Source organism: Ursus maritimus, unplaced genomic scaffold (assembly GCF_017311325.1).
Source record: "Ursus maritimus isolate PB19 unplaced genomic scaffold, ASM1731132v1 scaffold_32, whole genome shotgun sequence".
Lineage (NCBI taxonomy): Eukaryota > Metazoa > Chordata > Mammalia > Carnivora > Ursidae > Ursus > Ursus maritimus.
Window position 1 is genome coordinate 12,997,949 of NW_024425786.1, and position 26,139 is coordinate 13,024,087.

General features: G+C 55.9%; 1 protein-coding gene across 1 annotated transcript in view; it reads left to right on the forward strand.

Annotated features, from left to right (window-relative positions):
* IGSF21 (immunoglobin superfamily member 21) overlaps positions 1 to 26,139 on the forward strand; it is a 233,151-nt gene that overhangs the window by 156,224 nt on the left and 50,788 nt on the right. Inside the window, exon 3 of the mRNA XM_040645857.1 lies at positions 1,331 to 1,452. Coding sequence (XP_040501791.1) covers positions 1,331 to 1,452 — 122 coding nt within the window. The remainder of the gene's footprint in view (positions 1 to 1,330; positions 1,453 to 26,139) is intronic.

Below are 26,139 nucleotides of genomic sequence, written 5' to 3' on the forward strand. Positions count from 1 at the left end.
CCCCCCCCCGCCCCCCCCGCCGCGCCCAGGCCCTTGGAGAAAACCGGCCCTGGCCACCGCCCTCCCGGCTGGCCCCCCTGCCTCCACCACGCAAAGCCGCAGGGAGCTAATTCCACATCTCCAGGCCCAGGCGTGAGGCCTCCCTGGTCGCGGGCTGTTAGCGCGGAGCCCAGCTGAGCGGCGAGAGGCTGCAAGCTCCGGGTCTATAATAGAATTGCTGACGCGGGCGGAAAACTGTGGGGAAAACTGCAGCCGAGTAAACAGATAAATAATTGAAACAGTGACAACACATACCTTGCTGCTTTGTGGAGTAACACTTTCATTAGCTGGAGGCAGCGGGGGCGTGGGGAGGCAAGCAGGGAGCACGGACACTTGGGTCCGACTTGGACGCTTGGGTCCGACTTTTAATCAGCCGTGAACAGCTGGGCGCTGAAGCAGCCTTTGTTTTCCAGCTCAGGCTTTATTGTCACCTCCTGAGGTTTCCCCCCCCCGCCCCGGGCCCTGCCCCGTGCTGCTAGGGGGAGCTGGGGACCTCATGACCTCCCTGCTGGCCTGTCCCAAGGGCAGCTAGAGGAGGGTGAGCCCCCGTGCTGTCCAGAGGGGGCTCCATCCCCAGGTCAGTAGATGGGGTGCTCCCCAGTCTCCTCAAGGGCCCCCTGCCTCCAGAAAGGCCTCACCGCAAATAGAATCCAAGGTGACCTCTTCCGTGTTGCCTTCAGGGGCAGTTGAGCTCTCCCACCTCCCAGGCCCTCCAGAATCTGGCGCTTGTGGCTTCTCACCATTTCCTTTCTGCCCCAGGCGCTCTGAATACCATCTTCTTTCCTGAGCACATCTGCTCTTTCCTACCACAGGGCCTTTGCTCTTGCTGTCTGTCTCCTCTGCCTATAGAGCACTCCCCCCTTTTGCCAGGCCGCCTCCTGCTCTTCCTTCGGAAGGCAACTTAGACCTCGCTTCCTCCAGGGAGCCCCCTGTGACGACCCTATCCCCAGATGGGGGCTGGGCTCTGGGCTCTGCCATTCTAGGCCTACCCCTGACAGAATTCACCAGAAATGATTGCCGGGGAGAAGAGCCAGCTCTGCGCCTTCCTGGCGTAGGACCTCAGGAAGTCCCTCCACTCCAGAGCCTCAGTTTACGCATCAGTAGAGTGGGGAGGACCTGGAAGGGTTCTAGTGATGGCGGTGACATGTCCCCGAGGGGCCTCTCCCAGGGTACCAGGGTGCTGGGCGTCCTGGCCTCTGCATCTCCCAGTGTCCCCCAAGCCCGCGCGCGCTGTCTGGAGTGAAGGGCTGGCCGGGCGCTCCCCTGTAGCTGCCTCTGTGCTCTGTCGTAGGTGACGGACGGTGGCACCATCAAGCAGAAGATCTTCACCTTTGACGCCATGTTCTCCACCAACTACTCGCACATGGAGAACTACCGCAAGAGAGAGGACCTGGTGTACCAGTCCACCGTGAGGTGAGGGGTCGCGCCGGGGGCCACGTCTCCAGCCCTTTCCCATCTGCCCTGCGATGCTCTTGGGGGTTCTCAGGGTCCTCCTCCATGGGCTTGGAAGGCAGGGCTGGGGGCTGCGCTGCAGAGGGGAACCCGGTGCCTCGAGGGGCATCCCCTGGAAGGAAGAGCGGGGAGGGGTCAAATCGCAGCTCTGCCCCGTGCAGCCCACCGTCCACATCGGCCCCCCAGCCAGCTCCTCCAGCAGTCCTGCGAGGTGGATTGTCCAAACCCAGTTTCCGGGTGGGGACACTGAGGTCCAGAGTGGCTAAGCAATGGGCCCCATGTCCGGCAGCCAGCAAGGAGAGAGCTGGGACGTGGGCCCGTTCTGCCTGGCTTCTGAGCAGAACACGCTCTCCCATCCCCCACGGGTCCCTGCCCCACAAGGCAAACAAGTGGACCCCAGGTCAGAAGTGGCAGCAGGACAGGAGGAAAGAGTCCTCGAGGGTGGAGATACTTACTGTGTATACCCCTACCCCTTTTCTAGAAGACTCTAAGGTAGCAGACCCCATTCCATGCCCTGCCATGCTCTCTGTGTGTGGGTACCACGGCCCCACACCCTCCTCGTGTACTCTCTAAAAGGCCCCCACCCTATTTTACCCTTACCACTCATTTGCCAGACTGCCGCTGTCCCTTCGGTGACCGGGTGAGCTCCTCATCAGTCTTCAGGGCCCAGCTCAAGCATGCCCTCCTGTGGGACACCTTCTTTAGGCTGCCCCTCGCCCTACGGAGCGACTCTCCCCCAAAGCCAGATGGCTGCTGGTCCCCTGGTGCCCACCCCTCCATGAGATGGGGGGGGGGAGTCTCACTGCGTTCATGAAAAGTGGCTCCACACGGGCACTGCACGTGCACAGTCTTGCACACACGCGTGTGCACACATAGACACACGTATGTCCGTTTTCCCACACGACGCAGCCAAACACTTTGCCGGGTGCCCAGGCAGAAAGCAGCGGCCTGCAGGCCTGGCACATAGAGGGCGCACGGTGAAATTTGCACTGACAAGGTGATACTGGGTATGCTCCTCGGCCCTGGGGGCCTCAGTTTCCCCCTGGATAAAATTAGAAAACTGGACGGGAAGGTTGCAGAGGGCTCACCCAGCCCGGCGGAAGGAATCTGGCAGGTGATCCTTCCCTGCACACTTTGTAAGATGGAAAGTGGGTGTGCTCCCCGGGTGGACCTTTCGGGGGCCCCCTCCTGTCCGGACTTTGTGCCAGGAGCTCAGAACCAGCTATTGCTGGGAGAATCCGGTGAGTATGCGGGTGTGAAGGGACAAGGCAGAGGCGTGCAAATGGCCGCACGGATGCCTTTATTCATGTCGATGATTTCCCCTGTACCTGCTTCCAGAAAGGATTTGGGGCTCCTTAAAATATTAAAGCACACCTAAGACCAGCCAGTTACAATCAAGATGAAAAACTCATTTTAGAGAAGAAAATAACCGTCCTGGGAGCCACAGATGGTTCTGCAGAGTGAGCACTCAGAGCACCCCCGCTGCTTCCCAGAAACCCGCCCCCTCCACCCCACCCCCACATGGTTACCGTGGTCTCTGAGAAGTGCCCCCCACCCCAGCCGATCGCATCATTCCCAGCCCCCCACCGGAGTCCTAAGCCAGGAAGAAAGCCCAAGACCACTAGCACAGCCCTGACCCCTACCCCTCGTGGTCAGCCGAGCACCCAGAGCCCAGCCCCCGTACCGGTCCCAAAAGACCTGGTTCAGAGCCAGCTCAGCCACTTCCTACTGAGTGACCTTGGACGAGGGCCTCCACCTCTCTGTGTGTCAGTTTCTTCACCTGTAAAGCAGACTTAATCGGATCGGCTTTTCACCATCATTGTGGGATTTAAGTGAGATTTCTGTCCCGGGGCCTGAGTTCCAATGCTGACCCCTCCACCCCCTTGTGTTAGTGTCACCGAGGCTTGGGGACTCTGTGCCTGAATTGCCCAATCTCTAGAAGGGAATGACAGTAGTGAGCAGCTTGCTGCAGCCTTGCAAGGGTTCCCCAGTTAATTCACATCGAAGGGCTGCCATGGTCGCTGAGCGGTGCATGTTTGCTATTCTTGCCCAGAAACTGCCCCCCTTCTTCCACCATAAAACACCCTCACCTTTTTCCAGATCGCATAAAGGCCCCTTATGTGTCCTCTGGCTCTTCTAATCCTCACAAAGAAACCCTGTAATTGCACGCACAGATGTTATTGTTTTCTCTAGCCCCGGTTTACAGCCATGGTCAAAGTTCAGCAAGGTCAAGGGACTTGCCCTGGGGTTCGGAGCTGGAATGACACAGACCGCATCTCACCCCACGCCACCTCCCCCTGTCCCTACACCATGCTGCTCTGCTCATCTTACCCATGAACTGAGGAAACTGAGGCCCAGATGGGAGGGGCCACGCCCAAGGTCACACGGCAGTGCTGACTTGCGGCCAGGGCTCTTCCCTTCCCCAGCCTGGGCTCCAGTGGTGGTCTCCCAGGCAGAGCGCACCAGGGCAAAGGAACCTCGAGGAGGCCACAGGGGAAGGGAAGGAAGGAGTCTAATCGGATCACAGAGAGCTGCCGAGCTCCAGGCTGCAGGGCCCCATTAGGGCTGGTGGCGGGGCGGGGGACTCCTCATTTACATATAAATGAAGATATTTACAAATTAATGCATCTCGACTAGAGAGAGTCCCAGCTCCACAGCTGTCTGAGCGGCTTCCTCTTCAGCTGGGGAAAGTAGGAGGAGAAGGAGACTGAGATCACCAAGAATTGGCAGAGAGCAATTCTCAGGCAGCTGAAAGGAGCCCCCAGGGACTCCCAAAGCGTCTCCTCCCACTGGAGGGGTTCCCGGAGGAATGGGCGTCGGGTGGGGTGATGGGACTTCTACCTCCTAGGGGGTACAGGTGTGGCACCCTAGGTCATGACCTTGGGCAGGTCATCGCCCCTTCCGGTGCCCCAGAGGCCCCATCTATCAAATGTCCATAGAATGAACCTCAGAATCTAAACTCCCAGCTTGGAACTGACAGTAATTTATTCCTTTAGAGGATATTTAATTGAGCACTTACTAGAAGCCTGGCATGGTGGAAGGTGTCTTGAGGGATCCAGGGAGGAACAAGAGAGACCTGGCATTAAACTCTCGTGAGGGGAAGACAGTAAACAAGGAAAGCAAAAGACATAAGTAAATTTATCGGTACATATTCCACAAAGGTGTGAATTCAAATGGCGATTGTATAATGAGGGGCAAGTAGGGTGCGGTGCCAGGGAAGGACCGCTGTGCTGGGGTGCCATCCAAATGGCTGACCAAAGCCCGAAGGATGGGAAAGAGCCATCGTGGTAGGGACGAGGGCGATGTGGCAGAGGTCCACACCCACCTTCAGCACCCTGACCCCTCCGCAGGCTTCTCAGGCCGCCGGAACCCCACTCGGCTTGCTCATGGGGTGAGGTGGACGTGCCAGACGATGGGCATCCCAGAGCAGCCTTGGCCGATGGGAGATGCTGGGTGGCTCTCCCAGCTCCCCTGCCCCTTGGGTGGGACTACTTGGATGTTCACTGTCCCCTCGAGCTCCCGAGCAGGAGTGAGGCTGAGCGGCTCCCCCAGAATGACCTCTGTGATGCACCTGTATTGGCTTCTTCCCTCCCCACTGTTCTTCACTCCCTTCCCAGCTTCTGGGGACACCTTTGCAGATTAGCCACTGGCTCCTGAATCCTTGTCGCAGGGTCTGCTTCTGTGGGGCCCCCCTGAGTGGGGAGGCATGATATGGGTGACGGTTCTACCTGCTGGCTTCCTGCATATCACTGTCCTCCGCACCTACCCCCTCACCCCTGTGCCTCAGCCCCCGTGCACCTGCCCCACCAGGCCAAGAACAGGTGGAGCAGATGGATAGACCCCCACAGAGGGGAAGACTGTATGGGCAAAACTCATTAATCCCTGCAGAATGTATCCATCCATGTCCCAAAGTCCTCTGCAATCCCTTGTCCCATTCCACGTGTTCAGGATGTCCTGAGGAGCACCAAGTGGGCTTCACTGGCCCTAATTTGGCAGCGAGGGAAATCTAGACTCAAGAGGTTGAGTGTGCTCCTGCCCCTCCCACGCCTTGCCCACTTCCCTTTGCCAAGGCCCTACTCATCCATTCAGGTTCAGCTTGCACGCTGCCTCCTCCAGGAAGCCAGTCATGACTGCCCAGACAGAGTCAGATACTCCAGGGTACTTCCCCTCCATACCCTCCATGCCCTGACACTAGGTGTTCAAAGTCTGCCTCTCCCACTAGACTCAAAGCCCATGGACGAGGACTGGGTCTGATGTCTTCACCAATGTCTCCCCAGCCCCAGCCCAGCACCCCCACCTCACCCCCACAACATTGAGGACAATATGTAGATGCTTGCGGGATGGATGAGTGAGTGGTGGAAGCTATGGTGTTCTCCCACCACGGCTCTCCCTGCTGCTGGATAAACGTAGGAGGGAGCATTTGCCCCCCCCCCCCCACGCGCCTTCTCCAATGTTTTCATCCTTCATTCATCACAAAGGAATTGAGCAATCGCTACATGTCAGGGACAGTGCTGGGGATAAGAGCCAGGAAGCTGAGGCATAAGTCTGGAGGCTTTGCAGCCAGCAGCAGAGGTTGGTGTGAGGCAGGAAGGTGAGCCACTAAAAAATTTTTTTGTTTGAAGAAATGAGAAAAGCTGTGCGGCGGACTGGCGAGTGACAGGGACACCAGGGTGGCTGGCTGGCTAAGGAAACTGCTTTGGGAGTATGCTTGTGAGAAAGTAGGCGGGGGACTACGAGTTCCCTTATAGGAGGTGACATCTCAGCAGGAATCTATAGGATAAAAAGAAGCCACTGGCAGAGGTGGGGTATGGAGGGCATTCCAGGTAGAGGGCACAGCAAGTGCAAAGGTCCTGAGGTGAGAAAGCTTGACATAATCTAGGGGCTCCCAGAGGGCCAGTGCGGCCAGAGTTTAGGGAGCGAGCTGGCATTTAGTCTCTGTGTCCCGGAAGCTGCTGAAGGTCATGGTCTGAAGTGATATGTCTTGTAAAGCTCACTCTGGTTGCCATGTGGAGGGGGGGTTGGCTGTGCCAGGGAGGGAAGACAAAGCCCTCCCCAGATGAGCCTGGGTACGGGGAGGGAGGTCTGTCTCTTCCTCGGCCCTGGGACTTAGTTTCCAAACCTGAGTAAGCTGGGAGAGGGGCGACCACAGTGTGGGGCTGGCAGGGGCCAGGAGGCGAAGGGGTGCCAGAGAGCCGGCTCTCTCTCCGGGGTCTGATCTCTGTGCCCCGAGAACACGTGCGCTATCCCCAGAGCCCGCAGTAGGAGGTGGAGAACAGCTGGGGGGGTGGGGAGGAGCCCGGGGGCTTCGTGGAGAGCAGGAGTACACAGTTACACCTCCCTAATTCATATTTATCAGGGGAGGGAGATGGGGGAGAAATCGAGTGAATGAAGGAAGAGCCTGGAGGAAAGAGGACGTGGAAAGAAATGCCACTTCCTTTATTATTTCGAGATGCGCCCACTCACATATTCGCTCGACGGCACATGTGGAACGTTTGCTGCCTCCAAGGCACGGAGCTGGGGCACAGCGCCCAGAGGTGGTCGGGATGCAGCCCCAGCTTGTCCTCCTCGGACCTGCGAGCCGCCCTCCTTCCCCCGCCCCCGTGTGCCCCGAAGTTCCTCCCAGGCTGCGCTCTCGCTCTTTCATTTCAGTAACCCCAGACCCTGCTTGGCATTTAGAGAGGAACAATAAATATTTGTGGAATGAAGGCAGAGAGAGGGGAGATAAAACATGGAGATAAATAGCTAACAATTCAAGTAATAAAGTGATAGCTGTCCTAGGAAAGTCTCCGATATAATGCAGTGATGAATCAGAGCTGGAGAGACCCGGGAAATCAGAGAGAAGGTGGCGTTTGAAGTGGCCCTAGAAGCATAAGTAGGTTTCAGACAAGGAGGCGTGGGGAGCGGACACTCTAGGCGGAGGGCACTGCGTGGGCAAAGGCGTGGAGGTAGGGAGGCGCTGGAAGCAGTGACAGGACCCCTGGAAGCACACAGACGGAACCTGCCAAGTAGAAGCTCCCTGGAATCTGTTTGATGGACTACTGGGCTGGTTTTTATTTATTTTTATTTTTTTAAGATTTATTTATTTATTTGGGGGGGGGCAGAGGGAGAGAATCTCAAGCAGACTCCCTGCTGAGCACGGAGCCTGACAAGGGGCTCCATCCCAGGAGCAAGATCACGACCTGAGCCGAAATCAAGAGTCAGATGCTTCACCGTCTGAGCCACCCAGGCTCCCTTGTGTGCCCTTTTTAAATAGACACATTCACTGTTTCATCCAAAGAGCAGAGGGACTTGCTTCCCTCTGAAAAGTCACCTGGCGCTTCTGCAGACTCATCTGTGAAAGTGCAGGGTAAACTCCTTCGGTCTTGGTACAAAGAACAGTGCCCTCTGACCCTGGTTGGTTTGAGTCTGAATTGCATAGCTTCCTTGTCCTTCTGCACGGTATCCTGAGCCGTGCGTCCTTTTCCTCCGAAATATACACAGCACCTGCTGCTTGCACAGACGTGGCCGTTCATGTGTTCCCTCATCTGACCGCTCGGCACACACACGGTGAGTACCGTGTGTGTGCTGAGCCCGTGCTAGGTTACGCCCAGTCCTTGACCCACTGGAAACCCCCTCCTCTCTCGCACCCAGTAAGCCTCAGGGAATGCGAAAGAGCCAGAGTGACATTATAAGGACAACCTTGAGCCCTTTTCTGCAGTTTATTCAGGACAGATTATGCCTCTTAGTCCCATCTGAATTGAACACCGCAAGTGGGAGCAGGTCGCCATCGCAAAACCAGGGATGCTTTTAGGAGCGAGGGCTGCAGTTCTCCTCCCGGCCACTAGGGGAATGTCCAGCCGGGGAGCTCGGCTCTCAGAGCCTGAGCAGCAAGGCGCCTTGGGCGGGGGGCTCCCCTGCCAGCCCCTCCCGGGACCACCCGCATTAGGATCACCCTGGCAGTGGCTTAAAAACATCAGTTCCTGGGTCCACCAAGATGGACTTTGATTCAAGGGGCCTGGAGCGGGGCCTGGGGAATCAGTCTTTTAAAAAGTCCTCTAGAGAGAGTTGCTGGCAGCACCCGCTCCACGCTTCACCTTCCACCTGCTGTGATATGCGGACAGGGCCCAAAGAATTCAGGGGGAACCTGGAAGACACAAATAATTCTAGTTGCTGCTGGCAGCTGGCGGCCAACAGACGATTGTCCTAAGGCCCCTGAGCCCAGACTCACTTGGGTTAAGATGACGAAAGAGTTGACCAGCCAGTGACCTCCCAGTCCAGAGTGACCTCACAGGCACCTACCAGTCCCCGAGCCTAGGTCACCCCCCCACCCCCCAGCCTCGCTGGCACAGTTAGTGGTGGAATGAGAACAGCTGGTGTGCGCGTGGCCCTGTGCTGAGCCTCTCAGAAAATGAGGCCTTGACTAGGGAATAAGGGGGCCCGGGAGCAAGGGGCTCCTCCTCCAGCCCCCTGGCATTTTCCCCAGAGGTGGAGTGGCTCTCTGAGGCAGAGTCCCCCGGGCCCAACCCCAGGCCTCTGCCCCCAGAGCCGCAGTCAGAGAAGGAGGAGTTACTGGGCCCGCCTGTGTCAGGCCCTGCGCCCACCTCTCAGGGTGGGGACCTTCCCTCCTTCACCTCTAGGTCCTCAGTGCCTGGCCCAGGGCCTCAGATGGAAGCCCAGGGCCTCAGTAACGGTTTGTGGAATCAGTTGACTGACAGGTTATCCGAATGTGGAATTACCACGTCAGACAGTCAGCAGAACTTTTTCCAACCCATCATCTGGTTTCACCCTCACAACCATCCCATGGAGTACACATCTCAGATTCATGGGATCCTGTTGTATAGATGATGACACAGAACAGAGAGGTGCGGTCACTGGTCCGAGGTCACACAGCATACCCATGGTGAAGCCTGGGTTCACACACCAAGCCACGTTGAGTCTCTGGGCCACTGGGAGCAGGCTCGTTCAACAGTCACTGAGTGACCACCCATTCCAGGCCCAGGGCCAAGCACTGGAGACTCGTAACTTAGTAAGGGCATGCAACCTTGTGTGTCCATCCCAGCACACGCACGACAGATGTGTGCGTGCACACAGACACACACACAGACACACACACACATGACGGATGCACGTGTGCACACAGACACACACACACGCATGATGGATGTGCGCGTGCACACAGACACACAGACACAACGGATGCACGCGTGCACACAGACACACACACATGACGGATGCGCGTGTGCACACAGACACACGGACACAACGGATGCACGCGTGCACCCAGACACACACACACGCATGATGGATGTGCGCGTGCACACAGACACACACACACACATGACGGATGCGCGTGTGCACACAGACGCACACACACACGCATGATGGATGTGCGCGTGCACACAGACACACAGACACAACGGATGCGCGCGTGCACACAGACACACACACACACACATGACGGATGCGCGTGTGCACACACACACACCTGCTCACAGTCGATCTGGCCCGAGATTCTTGGTGCCTCTGGGTAGGAAGCTGTCAGGGTCACTCTCCCCTTAAAAACTAGCAACTACCTGGCAGTTTTGGCCCCTGGACGCCCTGGCCAAGGAGACCGAGCAGTGCCCAACCCCAGCTCCAGAGCTGGGATTCCAGGAGCCGCCCCGGCTCCTCAGCTGGCGGCATCAATCCACTTGACTGGCTGATGTGTTTCCACTGCCCTGAGTGGGACATACCCCCTCACACAGATGCCGCCACCACTGCCCCCACCCAGGCCCCAGGAAGCCCAGACCAGCAGGGCCCGCTCTCCACAGACGGGTCCTGAGCTCGCGCCTCCCCGGGGCCTCACTTCCCACCCGTCAACGTCTGTGCTCTTCTCCTCTGTTCCCTGACTTCAGTCGCCTTCTGCTTCCATGGTTTCCCTCTTAGCACGACCTTCTTCTCTTCTTTCTTTCCCCTTCTGGTCTTGTGCTTCCCGTGTGGGGGTTTCGTCCTCCCGTTCTGTGCACGCAAACACACACACATACACACACACAGGTACACAGCAAACACACATGCACGATGCCTCGCTTCCCTTCCCCCGGCATATACCCTACATCCCTTGGGATGGAGTCCCACAATGGCCTCAGAATCTCCCCGGCAGCAGGGACCCCAGATTCCAAGGCCCAGAGGCCTCTGGAGCTTCAAGTGGGCCTCATTCCACGCTGGCCACACGGGCAGGCTGAGGGGTCAACTTTTCCATGGTTGGGTCTTGGGGTAGTGGACAGCTTTGATGCAGGGGACAGAGATGTGCTCTGTTGAGTTGGCAGCTCGCACTGAGCAGCCTTCTCCCCCCCCCCGCCACCATCCCCATTCTCTGTGTGCCACCCCCATTCTCTGTGTGCCACCCCCACCCCGCCACCCAGAGGAGGCCACCGGTCTTCCCCCTGGGGAGGGAAGTGCTTGCAAAGCTGTCTGCTGCCCTCTGGTGATGTACTGGGGTATTGCAACTAGGGGAGTTCCTGTGCCCCCCACCGACTCCATCACCAACGATGGGTCTTGTCCCTTAAGCATGGGGGACCTTCTTTTCTACATCTCTAGGGCACCAGTACCCAACACAGAACGTGACTAGAGATTAGCTAAATTAATGATCTGACAGGTTATCCAAATGGGGAATTACTATTTCAAACGGTCAGCAAAACTGTTTTCCATCCATCATTTGCTTAAACCCTAACGACAAACCTATAGAGTGGAGATCTCAGACCCTGTTTATGGGGGTTAAGCTCAGCCCAGAGACGGGAAGAGCCCAAGAGCTGGGAGAGCTTCCCCCTCACACAGAAATTTCCTCCCCTGGGGTTTCCCCAGTGAACGGAGCTCAGCCCCTTGCCGATGGAATGGGGGCCTCTGGGGTAACCCTCCCCTCCTCTGGAGAACAAGGTGCCTTTTACCAAGGGCCTCCCAGAGACAGTGTCTTCACCCACCATCGACCACAAGGAACTGCAAACTCATGTCAGACCACGCCTTGGGACGTAGAAGAGGACAAGGCTGTGTCTCGTGCACTGTGACACGTTTCAACGGCCTCAGCTAGGGCTGGCCCTAATGATTCATCTGCCACTTAAAAGTGTTTCTGTACTAACTGTGGACATCAGGAAACAGAGGTGAACAAGGAAGGTAGGGTCCCTGTGCCCATGGAGCCAACATTCCCCGGGCTATGTCTGCAACCCAGGGAGAGGCCGGGGGAGGGGTCTCTCTGGGTTCTGGAGGAGAAAGCCACCATGCAGAGGCCAGGGAATGAACATTCTGGCAGAGGAGGAGAGCAAGGGCCTGAGCTAGGGGCCAGCTTGATGTGTCAATGAAGAACAGAGAGAAGCCGAGGGGCTGGGAACTGATGAGTCCTGCAAGGAGTGTGGGGGGAGAGGTGAGGTGGGAGCAGGCCCCCTGAACGTGACTGCACACAGACACTGTTTGCTCAAATTCAGTGGGTGGGGGCGGGGAAGCCCGCGATCCTGTGTTTCCAGTCATCTCCCGAAGCTGCCTCCAGTGCAATGGACCACAGGCCCCATTACAAACACCCGGGGGAGCTTCGCACACTCCTGACGCCAGGCCAAGCCCCAACGGTTACATCGGAACCTCGTGGACAAGAGGGTGGGGACACAGGCATCAATTTTGCAAAGCTCCCCAAGGTGATTCCCATAGGCAGGCAAGTTTGAGAACCACCGCTGTAGAACATTGTGGGTCATTAGAGGGAGTTTGACTATTATTCTGGAAGTGATGAGGGGTCACTGAGGTTGACCCTGTTTCTGTTTTGGGGTTGTGAGAAGATCGTCCTCAGCTACTGGGGATGATGTGGGGACAGAGGCAGGAAGCACCTGTCAGCGGGGAGCTGAGGAGGTGATGGGGTGTGCTGGCCAGGCCAGAGGGGCTGGGATGGGAGAAGGGTCTGGAGGCAGAGCTGGCAGGACTCACTGATGGACTGGAGGTGGAGGCCATCAGAGGGAGAGGAGTTGACCATGGCCTCCAGGGCTGTGGCCAGAGCACTTAGGTGGAGGGGCTCCTTCCTGAGACCAGGAGATCAGTGAGGGCCAGCGAGGGCTGGGGACGGGTGCAGATTTCCCGAGTTCTGTCTGGGCCAGGTGAGATGTGTCTGTGAGACACCTGAGCAAAGATGGCAAGTAGGTCGATGGACACACAGGGCGAGGGACAGGTTTGTCAACAGGCACAAGGATAGGAGCCACCAACACAGAGACGCCGTTTAAAGTCACTGTCTCCCCGCAGACTCGGGACAGATCTGCCAGTCGCCTTCAGGCATCACGCAGACCAACCCCTTCATGCTCCGGATGAGAAAACCAAGGCCCAGAGATGGTGGGTGACTTGCCTAAGGTCACACAGCAAGTCAGCTGTGGAACCAAACTCATCTTCTGACTCCTGGAGAAGAATTTCCACTCCATGGAGCTCAGTGCAGCTTCCCCCAACCCCCAGCCCATGGGATAGAGTTGCTGAGATGGCAAATCATTTATGTATCTGCGGTCAGAAAACCAGAGCCGTTAGAAATTATCTGCACACACGCACGCACACACACATCCTTTTCCTTCTAAGTAAAAAATCAGTAACTGGGCTGTCAGCTTTATTACTAATTATGCAACTACTTTATTGCTAGTATTAAAAAAAATTGAAGACTAAAAATGTCCAGGAAAGACTTAATTTAGTAAACGGTTCAGAACAAAGTATTTGTCGCCGTGGTATTTCTTCACATTAGAATTTGCTCTGGGTGATTCAGACCTCCTCTTTAATATATTATCGCAGCCTAATAAAGTTCCCAGGTTCTGGGAGAATCTTCTCTGCCTCGGAAGGTAATTTTGTTTCAGGAGGTGAGGATTGGGTGGGATTGATGGTGAATGGAAGGTCTGGTGAGCCTAAGGGTCCTGGAAAAGTCAGGCGAGGAGACGTGAGTGCACTGCTGAGCGCGCATAAGAGCGCGGCGATGGCGGGTGACCGAATGCATGGAGGATGGAATGAACGAACGAACGAACGAACGAATGAATGAATGAATGAATGAATGAGGGAGTGGGGGAGGGAGAGAGTGAGTGAACGGAAGAGCAGTGCCCCGCTGGATCACTGGGTGGTTGCAGAGCTAAAGCCTCTGTCAGGGAGAAGGGGTCACCTGACACTTGCCATGGAGAGAGATAAATGAGAAGACAGCGGGGGCCGTCCGCCTTTTGTACGAAATAGGCACCTGTCACCCCCACCTGCAAGTAACACCAACCGCAGCCGAGATGATGAAGTAGCACCACGTGAGGCTGCGGGGCAGGGAGGTCTTTCCTGTTTTAGGTAAAGCAAAGAGACAACCAGAGAAGTTGAGTGATTTGCTAAAGGTCACACAGTCCAGGAGCAGTGGAGGAGCCAGGCCCAGGCTTCCTGGTGTCCAGTCAAGGGCTAGCTGCTTCCTTCCAGCTCCCAAAAGCTTGAGTCCTTTCTCTGAGCATCTGGGTCCCTCGCTGCCCAGGTGCCTTCTATACCCAGCAGCCAGAGGGAGCTTTCAGATCATGGCACCTGCTGCTCGAAGCCCTACAAAGCCTTCCCAGCTCACGTGGGAGAGAATCCCGGCTTCTGGTAGCTTCAGGGCTGCAAGATCGCAGATGATTCCCACCACGTGACCAGCCCCATCACCCACCCCTCTTGCTCCCTGGCCATCCTCTGGGCACCTCAGCCTTGTGGCCAAGCTTGTTCCCGCCTCAGGACATTTGCTCGTGCTTCTCCTCTGCCAGGTACACTCTTCCCATCCCAGGTCCCAGATCAGACGTCCGCTCTGCAGAGATGTCTCCCTGATCCCCCATCTGAAGGGGTCCCCCCAACCCAGTCCCTTATCCCTTTGTTCCTGTTTGTTTGCTCCTTGCTTTTCATGGCATGGACTACTGCCCGGTGTGATGCTCCCATTTATGTATCTGAGTATGTGTTTTCCCTTTTGTGTCCCTAATGCGACCCTGAGGCTGAGAGCTTGGTCCCTCTAGCTCACCTCTGCTCCTGCGGTGTCGGGTCGGTACCAGGCAGCTCCATAGTCAGCAGCCAATAAATACTTCTTATACAGATACGTGAACTCCTGGCCAGAGGGTCAGGTTATTAAACCACAGCCTGGCATTGAGACCAGGGCCCAGGGGCCTAGTCCTGATTCCGCAGGGAAGCTGCAGTGTGACTTGGCCAGTGACTCAGCTTCTCTGAGCCTCACTGTCCTTTTTCCAGTGCATAAATGGGAGAGAGCACTCGGCGCTGGGCATCCCTCCCAGCTCTATCCCTATCTGCCTTCCCCCTGGTGTACTATCGACAGGAAGAGGTGGTGGACCCAGTCCCCAGGGTGACGGGGCTCTGTGCACAGCCAGGGCTGGGGCCAGGGAGACAGAAGCCCAGAGTTCTGAGACGTGCCAGGAACCCGCTTCGGCACCCGATGGGTTCTGTGTTCTCGTGTGTGGATTCTCAGGCGAGCGGCAAGCCCTTGCAATGGCAATTTCCTTGTGAGCCGGGCTGACACTCCTAATTATTATTTGGAGAGGCTTGGGGAGGCTCGGTTAATTGATTACGTATTTCCTTCCTTGACAGGGCATTTGTTTGGTTGTGTCGTTCTTTTTCCCTTCCCGTGTTAAGTTAATGTTCCTGGGCATGTTGAGTATTTTGTGGGGACCATGGGACTAAAGCCAGTCGTAACTCTCCCCTCACTCGCCAACCCTGCCAGGGGCTTTCGAGTGCTTAATTTAACTTCCCTGGACCTTGGCTTCCCCCACGAGAGTGATGATACAGCCAGAGCCCTAAGATCTGAGGTCTAACAGTACAGCGAAGGCCAGTGTTCTTTAAGCTCTTACTGCTGTGAGCACTGCACACCCATTGACTTGCAAATCCTCAGTGTGGAGGTGCTGTCACTATCCTCATTGGGAGGTGAAAGGATGAAGTTCAGAGAGGTGAAGTGACTTGCCCAAGGTCACACAGCTGGTACGTGGCCGAGCCAGGTGAGAGGTGAGAGGCAGGACACTGGGCTCTCAGCCACTGTTCTGCAAATGTTCCAGCAGGCTTGGAGTATGGGGACATGGGACCCCCATCACCCTTGGCTGTGGTGCAGGCAGATGGGCCACTACCAGATGCTTCTACCGGATGCTATTCATGGTGATGTTGGGCAGGACTTGGAGCCTCCCCACGGGCGGGGTGGCGGGGGGATAGTTCTAGGACCTCTGATCTTCAAAGTGCCTAACCCAGAGTCCAGCCCATGGTGGTGATAAGTAAGAGCTGAGTGGGCCACGGGGGCTTGTTTATAAGCTCCTCTCAGTGTACGGATGTGTAGTGTGTATTCTGTATGAGACAAGTTGACCCCATTGTGCAAAACAACAAGGTCAACTATACTAATACTGATGGAGGGGAAAGGTCATTGCTCCTGGGAGAGCTTCTCCCCTTGCTCCAGCAGGGACTCTCTGCTCCCGTGACCTCAGGAGCCTTTCTCATCACCTTCCGCGGTCTGACCACTAGAGCGTCGCTCCTGGAGGCAGGGACGGTGTCCGCACCAGGCTTTGCTGAGCTCAGCGTGGAGGAAATGCTGAGGGAAACAAGGAATAAGGGAAGGATTCAGCTTCTCCTTCTGCTCTTTGGGGGGCCCCTTGCCCAGCTCCGCCCCCAGGTACCCCTCCTGGGTACACTCCTGCTCCTGGTCTGGCCTGGAATGTTCCGGGAGCAAGTGGGGAAAGGAGTCGTTGCACATTGTCTTTATCTGTTCATTCAGCCCACATTTCTGAGCGCCTCTGATGGGCCGGTCACCAGCTTAAGCAGAGCAGGGAGACACGATGGCAGAAAAAGCCAGACCCCTCCCCCAGAGTGCTATGGGGCACTTTCGTGGGTTTGATTATTTTACACGGATGATCTCATGCGAGCCTCGCCGCACCCCGTGAGGCAGGGCATGCCCCATGCCCCACTTTACAGCTGAGGAGACTGAGGCCCAGGCAGACATGTACAGAGACCATGACGGTACAGTGTGTGCAGCCCAGGGATGGGTGACAGGTCCGAGGCATGCAGGTGGGGTCTTCCCATGCCCAGGCTGCCCATACACCGGGGCTGCAGAGCCCCTGTATGAGGGCCGCCCGGGTCTGGGGCAGCGGGGTGCGGGAGAGTAACATGCTTAGTAAGCTTTTCCCTGAGGGGTCAGAGACCCAATACCAGGAACCTCACCTTGGTGCTTCTCTCTGTCTGGGGGGAGCTAGCCCTGATTGCCTCCTCTACTTGACCACTCCATGCCTTGCCCACAGCCCCAGAACCCCACTTCCACCTTCCCCTGGGGCCCTCCTCTGGAGATTCAGACAAGAAGCAGGAGTCCCCTTTTCTGGCTTGACATGAGTGCGGTGGGAAGGCAGAGGGATGGCCCAGACCACTCTCTGAGATCTATGGACACAACAGAGCCCGAATCCATACCCAAGTCCCCGGCAGGACACACCCAGAATTTTCAGCAGGCATCAGGCTGGGTTGGGCAGCGCCGAATGGCTGGAGCTCAGGCTGAGGGGCTCAGGATCCCACTCAGTGCCTGGTAGCCACGATTCCTCGCATTCACACTGCCTCATTGGAGAAGCTGTGGCTAGGCTCTGTCTGGGCTCTGCGTCAGGGCCCCTCTCTCCACTATGACCCCTGAGCTGCCAGGCGCCCCCTCACTGAACCCCGCCCCCACCCCCAGCTTCTCCCCATCGTGGGTCATTGAGAAAGAGAGGAGACGCCCACAAAGACTCTGTCGGTGGGTCTGGCGTCCTCGAAGGGCTTCCAAGGAGAAATGTGACTTTTGTTGCTTTCATCTTTGTAGCCACGACACGAATTATATCATATAAAAACGATATCAGCACTTGTCTGGGGCTTCCTATGTGCCAAGCACAAGTACTTCACTTGTAAAAACTCACAGCCATGGAGAAAATGTCACTACTTGTCCCATTTCACAGATAGGTTCACTGAGGGGTCAATAGCTTAAACGTTTTGGCCCAGTTTAAGTACGAGGCAAGGGGCAGAGCCAGGATTTGAACCCAGGCAGCTGACAGCCAGGGTATGTGTCCTTCCCCACTAGACCACACCACCGCTTCTGCCACTGGCCTGTGAGTTCATTCACCTGTTTGTGTGTTGCATGAGTGAAGCATCCGGGGAATCTGGAGGAAGGGGCCAGGCTCAGGGGTTAAGCAGACCAGAAGGGGGAGCACAGAGCTGCCCCTTCAGAGCTGCGGGTCGTGGGGCTGTGGGGCCGATCACTTGGTCTCCCTGAGCCCTGGCGTCACGCTTCCATGACAGTCCCGTCCTACCCCGGGGTGGGGGGGTGGGCGTTCCATCCTCTGCCTCCAGCCAGTGGCGAAGCCTGTTTTGCCTCTGCAAGATGCCATGGAGGGGGCGGGTGATGAGGGCTGGGCCCCAGAGCAGCCCACATGCAGCTGCTGAGGTCTGACGGTACTCACCAGGGTGCCCCGGGGTGGGGGGAGCCCGAAGCTCATGAGCCCAGAGCAGGGCCCAGCAGAGGGCTGATAAGGAGAGGCTGGCCCGGGAGAGAGCGCACCTGGGCTGTGTCTCTGCTCCGTGAGCTCTCCCTGCTCTGTTTCTCCCCCACCTGCCGGGGCTGTGATGCCAGCCTGAGAGCCAGGGTGGGGAGGGGCACGTGGAGGCCCTGCTAGCTGCTCTGGCTGATGCTCTTTGGATGCCACTCGGTGTCCCCAGTCCTGCCCATGGCTACCTGCGCCTCACCCCCGGCTCAGCAACCCTCCATCCGCAGCCTCTTGGAGGCCAACAGAACCAACTCCAGGGGCCTCTGTCAAGCTTCTGAGGCTCTGCCCTGGGGGGGGGGTCCCCATCTATGTATCTCCCTTTTACACGAAGAAATACACACAGTACAGTGCTTAATGCAGAGGCTTCCAGCTCCGGGAACCACACACCCACCCCGGTGTCCGCCCGCCACTCGGAGTGGGATGTAAGACATTCCCAGCATCCCACAGGGTGTCCTTCCACCAAGAGGGAACACGGTTCTAACTTCTGAATCAACTCAGACTAGTTTCTCCCGGGCTCTCTTTGCACGTAATTGGAATTGCCCACTGCGCGGCCGGCTTCCTTGCCTCGGCACGACGTCTGGGAGATGTGTCCGCGTGGTGACCTGACTCGGTGGATAATCCTTTCTCATCGCTGTGAACTACTCCGTTGTGGAGCTCAATTACAGGCTATTTGTCTGTTCTCCTGTGCAGGGACGTCGGGGTTGCTGCTTCTAGTTTTGAGCAATGACAAGTAAACGTGCTGTGAACGTGAGGGTTCAATTCTCTCGGATGCATCCCTTGGAGAGAAGATGCAGGAGCATGGCGGGGGGGTGGGGATGTTCAACGTCGGTGGAGGCCGCCTGTACTAATTTGCTAGGGCGGTATTCTTTCATAGTTCTGGAGCCTCGAAGTACGAAACTAAGGTGTCAGCAGAGCCATGCTCCCTCTGAAAGCTCTAGGGAAGTATCCTCCCTCACCTCTTCCCGGCATCTGGTGGCCGGCAGTCCTTGGCTCACGCGTGCATCCCTCCCTTCTCTGCCTCTGTCCTCACACGGCAGCCTCCCTCTGGCTCTGTGCCTCTCTGATCCAATTTCCCTCCGATAAGGGACACCAGACGTCAGATTCGGGCTCACCCTCATCCAGTATGACCTCATCGTACCTTGCTTCTATCTACAAAATATCCTACTTCCAAGTAATGTCTCATTCACAGGTACCGAGAGCGAGGATGTCAACATGTCTTTGGAGGGACCCAGTTCAGCCTCCAGCACTGCCTGTTTCCCAAGTACTTTAACCCTTTCCAAGCCCCGCCAGCAAGGAATGAAAGTCTAGATGCTCCACATCTTTCGTGTTCCTACCCTTGGTCCAGCCAGAAGGGTGACTCTATTTCTTAAAGCACCCACCATGCTTCTCTGCCACCTGACTTTGCAGAAGTGGCACCCACCACCGTGGCCTGTCTACCCCCCACCCCCCACTAATACTTTCAGAACAAACTCACGTGTGTCTGCCCCTGGGAATCTGCCCTGAGAACTCTGCCTAACTCAACAGGCCCTCCCTGCTCTTCAAACCCAGGCGAGCAAGGGCCTCGCCTCTCTGCGATCCGTTTCTTTGCCTGGAATGCTCCAGATGTCTACATGGCTTCCTCCTCCGTTTGCTCCGAGCCTCTGCTCAGGCGTCACCTCTGGAGGGAGGCCTTCCCCAACCACTTTGTCTGACACAGCATCCCATCACTATCTTTATTCTGCCTTTTCCCCCTAGAATATATCTAGGTAACTTCCTCGTGTTATATGATACATACTTACAAGTTTGCTTGTTTATGGTCTCCCTTGCCCTCTAGAAATCACAGTTCCTCTCCTCTCCTGCTCACCGTTCCATCCCCAGCACCTGGAAGGTTGCCGGGCAGTCAATCAATCCTTGTTAAAGAAATGAATAACTGGATCTGTAGAATGGGGTGAGAGCGCCTGCTTGCCCCGGGGAGGGTGGCCGCGGGGGGAGGAAGTACGATCTCGCTCGGTCAGGTTCTAGCACAGTAGCGGCGAACTCCACCCCTGCGGCGGCTGTATTCCTGTCTTCCCGTCTCTGCCACAAATCACCATAAGCCCAGGGGCTTCAAATGCCACAAATGCAGGATGTTACAATTCTGGAGGTCGGAAGTCTGATGTGGGTCTCACTGAGCTAAGATCAGGGGTCAGGAGGGCTGAGTTCCTTACAGAAGCTCCAGGGAAGAACCCATGTCTTTGGCTCTTGAAGCTTCTGGAAGTGCCCACATGCCTGGGCTTGTGGCCCCCTGACAGCCGTGGCATCGTGCCAGCCTGGACTTCTGTGACCACCTCTTCCTTCCCGAGCCTGCCCCTCCTCCCATCTCTGCTTGGGACTCTTGTGATTTCAGCGTCCAGGAGAGTCTTCCCACCTTGGGATCCTTAACCACATGTGGGAAGACCCTTTGACCATCAGTAAGATGCAGGGACCATCCACCTCCTCTTTTCTATACCTCCAGGTCCCTCTTCAGTGCCTGGTGCACAGCAGGTGCTCAGGAACTTGGCGTGGGCTCCTTGCGAGGAAGAAGCCCTGCTAACCCCCCCACCGCCCCCGTGCCCCATCCTGGGCTGGCCTGGTAGGCTGGGCCACTCAAAGGCATTTGTTGAACTGAGCGGACCCACTGGGTGCTGTGTGGGGCCGGTGCGAAGACTGCCTGGGTAGAGAAGGGGGGCGGGGGTCTGGGGAGGAGGAGGCTGGTAGGGGAGAGGAAACGGAAGGCATTGCATCTGGAGAGGGAAGAGGTGGCCAGATCATACGGGATTTGGTCTCCAAATGAAAGGGTTCGAGTTCAACCCCCTCAGGGTGTCGTGGACCTGGATCTTTATTGGGAATAATCAAGCCAAAACATAAGGAACCCCTAAGACAGGAGATGCCATGATAGGGTCACCCTAGCACTAGGTTCCTGGCGTCTGATTCCCCGCTCTGCCACACTGGCTGTGGGACCCTAGGCGGGGGCTGAGTTTCCCCCTCTTTAAACTGGGACTGATGATAATAACAGGACCTACCTTGTAGAATGCTCCCAAGGCTTAGATGACTTCGTAAAGCTCTTAGAGCTGGCACAAGACACAGGGAGTAGAAGCGGGGTGATGATTATGGGCTAAGCACCTTACATGGGTGTTGGCCTCTGCCACGTTCACCCAGCAACCTTTACTGAACGCCTGAGATGAGCCAGGCATGGCGCTGGGCCCTAGGAAGATAGTGGTGACCAACCCCACCCAGGCCCTGCTTACACAGGGCTCTCAATTACTACTGGGGGGAGGAATCATTATTGCTCCCATTTCACAGGTGGGAACACTGACACCTACAAGGGCCCAGCACTTGAGGTCACGTGACTAGAAAGCAGAGGTGCCGGCATTTAAGACCCGACAGTCTGCGCTCTGTGTGGACCCCTGCCTTCTGTTGCTTCCTGCTTTGCGTCCCTAGTACCCAGAGCCCTGGAACTCTGCCCTGAGTCTTTCTGGAAAACTTGGAAGCGGCTCTGAAGCAGGGGTCTCTTGCCTTATTACAGCCATCTCGGGAAGACATGAAAATTTGGCTCTGATCAAATTAGACCCGTGTTGTGGTATAACTTTCTATATTCACCATAAAGCTAATAAACTAATAAATTAGACAGAATGAAAATATCATTGGGCAGGACTACACACTAGCGCGTGGCCGTAATTACTCCCGCGGCCGGGGCCAATTTCTCAAATTTCGCCTTGGCCAACTTTCCTCCACTCACCATGTCCCTAATAAGGCATAACTCACTCTATAAACATTAAATTGACTTATTTATTTTAAATTACGGTGGCACTGAAAACCACCTTGATAAACCTATTCTCATGCATCTGCCTTCTCCTGAACATAGCCCGATTTTTTTTTTGTAACAAAGTCATTGTCTAGTCTGCCTCGGCCCTCCCCCTTCTCCTCACCGTCCTCCTCCTCCAGCCCAGCCTGGCTGCTGTCTCTTGCTACGTTCCAGCTCTAGAGATTTGACTCATTCCCTGGAGGCCAGCAGGTCATCCTTCATGTAGAAAGATGATTCATGCCTAATTAATAGTAGTAACGGGGCTAACGTGTATTGAGTGCGTTTGACCGCTGCAGTGGGCAGGGCCCCCTGCTCCGGCTTCTGCATCCATGAACCTGTTGTAGCCTCATAATAAGCCCGTGAGGGCCACCCTTCATGAGCCCCACTCTGCAGATGAGGAAACAGGGACTCAGAGAAGTCAAGTGCCTTGCCTGAGGCCACACAGAGAATGGCTTTTTGTAGCAGAGCCGGGGCCCGGCCCGGGGAGGGGGGGTCGGAGGCTACCCGTCTACCATCCTATCTCTCAAGAGTTGCACAGACGCCGATGAAGCATACAGCCCCAGAGAGCAGCTAGGAATTCCAGCGGCGATGAGACACATTCCTTGACCTGTAGGAGGCACTCGTAGCCTGGTAGGGACTCCGGAGTCCACAAGCATGTACCTGGCCTGGTGGACAGAGCGGCAGCAGGGTGCAGGGCTTGGATGGTTTATCAGAGACCATGCTTGGTGGGAAATGGCCAAAGAAGCAGGAGGAAGGATTTCCTGTTGGGGGGCACAGCAGAGGCAAAGGGCAGGCGGGGCACCCAGAAATCAGTGGCTGGAGCGAAGGCAGGGGAGTGTGCTCAAAGTGCCATGTGAGAGGAATCGTGGCAATGGGGAGCAGGGACAGGTCGCCTGTAAAACTAGAGGCCTTTCCCAGAGCCAGGGGGCAGGCGTGTTGACTCTAGATGGCTCTTCCCAGACCAGGATTGTGGGCCACCCCACCCCCAGCTGCTGGCACTGTCCTGGGCCAGGGCAACCATTAAATGATATTGCTGTGAGCAAGAGGGAGAGCCCCTGCCCTACCCTCCCTTCCCTGCAAGCTCACAGGTGGGTGGACGGTTGCTCTGTTCCTCGTTCTCACTTTCCAACACCACCAAGAACACATCTCCTCCTTACGTTGGCAATTAGCACGAGGAACAGATGGTGGAGCCTGTGGTGGAGAGTGATGTGTCCATTAAAATGCACCAGTCTGCCAAGCCACTGCTCACTTCTGTGGGCCTTGTGTCCACTGAGCAGGGATGTGTGTGGGGGAGGGGGAGGGGGTTGGCTGAGCACGATGTCTGTTTGGCCTTGGTGGGCATCCAAGGTGCCCACTGCAGGAGCTCGGACACAACAAGGCTTGTGGAGAGTAGCTCTGACGGGCGGCCACCACTGCATCCGCTCCGTGGCAGGCTCAGCGGAGCCCCCGACGGTCCCAGCTCCGCCACGCACTTGCTCCTTATGTTTCTCCTGTAAGTCCTTCCTCCCATGGGGTCTCACTCACAAACCGGGGCCACACAGGTCAAACCCAGCCCGTAAACGTGTTCTGTATGACCAACCCTGTTCTTTTTAATTAAAAAAACCTTTTCTTTAAAAATTAAATCAATGGCAAACTTTTGAAAATTAGGAGATCGCACATCCATATCTTTATTTTTGGCTTTTCTTTAAAAAGCTGACAATGTGGCCTTTTTAACGGTCATTCCCAAATTATAGCAATCTAGTGCCATCAGAGGTGGCTGGATTTACAGGAGGGAATCATCTCTCCATTCCCCACCACCCACCCACTTTCTGTTGTCTGAAACTGTATCAGTTAGTACTCATTTGGGCCATATGTAACAAAAACCCAAAGTAAATGGGTCTTAAACTAGATAAAAATTTCTTTTTTTTTCTGAGAGCCCATGTAGCCTGTCCAGAGCATGGGGGGTGTTCCATGGTGTCAGGTGAGGAATTCAGGCTCCTTCACTACTGAAGCTCCACTGTGCATGGCCTCCATTCTCAAGGTCACCTCAAAGTCCAATAAGGCTGCTCCAGCTCCAGCTCCAGCTCTTAGGACTTCGTTCCAGCCAGGAGAACCAGGAAGGGGAAGGAGAAGGACACACACACACCTCCCTTGAGGATCCTTCAGGAAGTTGTACCTCTATTCCCATCCCATTGGCCAGAATATAGTCACATGACTACCCATGCTCTGGGGGTGGCTGGGAAATGTAGTCTTTATTTCAGGCAGCCCTGTGTGTTCGGCTATCAGGGGTTCTATTACTATGGAAAGAGAGTAGCTGTTGAATTGTTTAACTTCCTTACACAGAAGGTAAGCCTGTGAGGAGGAGACTGTCTTTGACTTTGTCTCTGAGCTTCTGTTACTTCATTGGTAATTTACATACCGTTGTTCATCTCATAAAGTCGGTCCAAGGAATTCACAAGGAGATGAGGGTGTGAACGTGCCCAGCAAAATTTGTGGTGCTTAATGTCGGTTCAGCCGTTGTCAGCTGCATCCATTCTTCCCCAGATGTCCCCACGGCTCGCTCACTCCCCTCCTTCAGTCTCTGCTCAAGTGTCCCCTCCCCCTGAACACCCTGCAATTTCACATTTAAAATTTAAACCCCTACTTCCACTCCCAGCGTGCTCTACCCCTGTCCTGTCTTTATTTCATACGCCTGTAACCACCGACATGCTGTTTTTAAAGCTGGCTTTGTCTGTGGCTTGTCTCTCTCGTCTAGAACATCAATGTCCCGAAGACGTTTGTCTGTGTTGTTCACAGCCGTCACCCAGCACCTCACACAGGCCCTGACACAGAGTAGGTACTCCATAAACATACACTGAATGAATGTCTGAATGAACAGATAGTTCCAGTGTCTTCTCGGTACAAGGCATGGCGCTGGGAGGAGAGACGGAGCAGGGAACAAGATACTTTCCGGTTTCCACATCCCCGTGGCATCGAGCCCAAAACCGAACCCGCTAAGATAAATACCTATTACCTTGGATAGGATCTCGGTGCCAGCAAGAATCCGGGCGTTTTAATTTTGTTTTGACAAAGAGGCTGATGGGAGAGGCTGGCTGGCTCCTCTGTCTCCCATCTGCCGGCAGCCCCCGGCGCCCTGGCCTGACCTGCCCACACTCAGCCCCACATGACTCAGGACAGTAAAACATAATTGGCCTGCCCTACTTTTTAAGAGAACCCAGATTGAAGGATTGGGTTTTTTGGTGGGCTGACCTGTTTAAGAGCCTTAAGAGGAAGCTGGGAGTTTCAATTTTCCACTGCCAAAGCAAGGCTGTTTTTAGCTCAGCTTTGATGAAACTGACCTGGTTGGGATCGGCCTCCCGCAAGGCCCCAGGCCAAGCCGCAGGTTTGCAGGGAAAGTTCAGGTTTGCTTTACTCAACCAGGGTAATTGGTCCTGCTCTGAGCAACCCCGTGGCCATCCCAGAGGAGAGAGGGGGCTGCAGGCCACTCTCTCATGTTTGGTCCTCTCGGCTGGACTCTCGGAGCCAGACAGATCTGCACTCCGGCCCCAGCTCTTCCCGGCATCAGCCGCGTGACCTTCGACAAATTGCTTGACCTGTCTGGGCCTCAGTTTCCTAATCTGCTAAGAGGTTTGTCATTTTGATCTCGCTGGATGGTTGCAGGTCCTAAATGATAGAGTGTCGCGGCTGGCTGCTATGCCCGTCTCAGACTCAGGGTGTTTCCAAGTAGCTCCCTGCGGGGGGCTGGGCTGATTGTCAGCCACACCAGAGGGCGCAGCTGGCTCGGGCCAGAGGAACCCATGTGATGGATTCTTGCTGGAGTTTGCTTCCAGGAAAAACGGGGTCCCTGCAGACAAAGGGGTCTGCTCTCAGTCCCTAGAAGGGACAGCCAGGCCATGCACTGCCTCCCTGGCAGGAGGCCCGGAGCCAAAACCACTGCTCTAGGACCACAGTCTGCTGCCTCTTTTTCTTCAGAGCACCCACCCATCCCGCTCCTTCCTCACCCCTCTTGCCGGTCTGCAGGAGTTTGCTTCCACCCTGCCCCTGGCCCGTGACCTTGCAGAAGACGGTATCACTCCCACCTCGAAAGGCAACGAGCATGGGGCTTCAGGGCTTCGACTCCGGGGCCCCGTTGCCAGGGTGCGAGTCCCAGCTCTGACGTTCTCCGACTCAGTGAGCATCCGCAGGTTCTAAACAGCATCCCCGTGCCTCAGTTTCCTTATCTGTGAAATTGGGATAATGCTACTAATACCTGCCTCGTGGAGTTGTTGTGAGGATTGAGCTTTACCGATGGGGAAACTGAGGCACAGATACTGAATAACTTGTCCCAGATCACTCAACTTCAGCATGATAAAACTGGGAGTACTGGGCACACAGGAA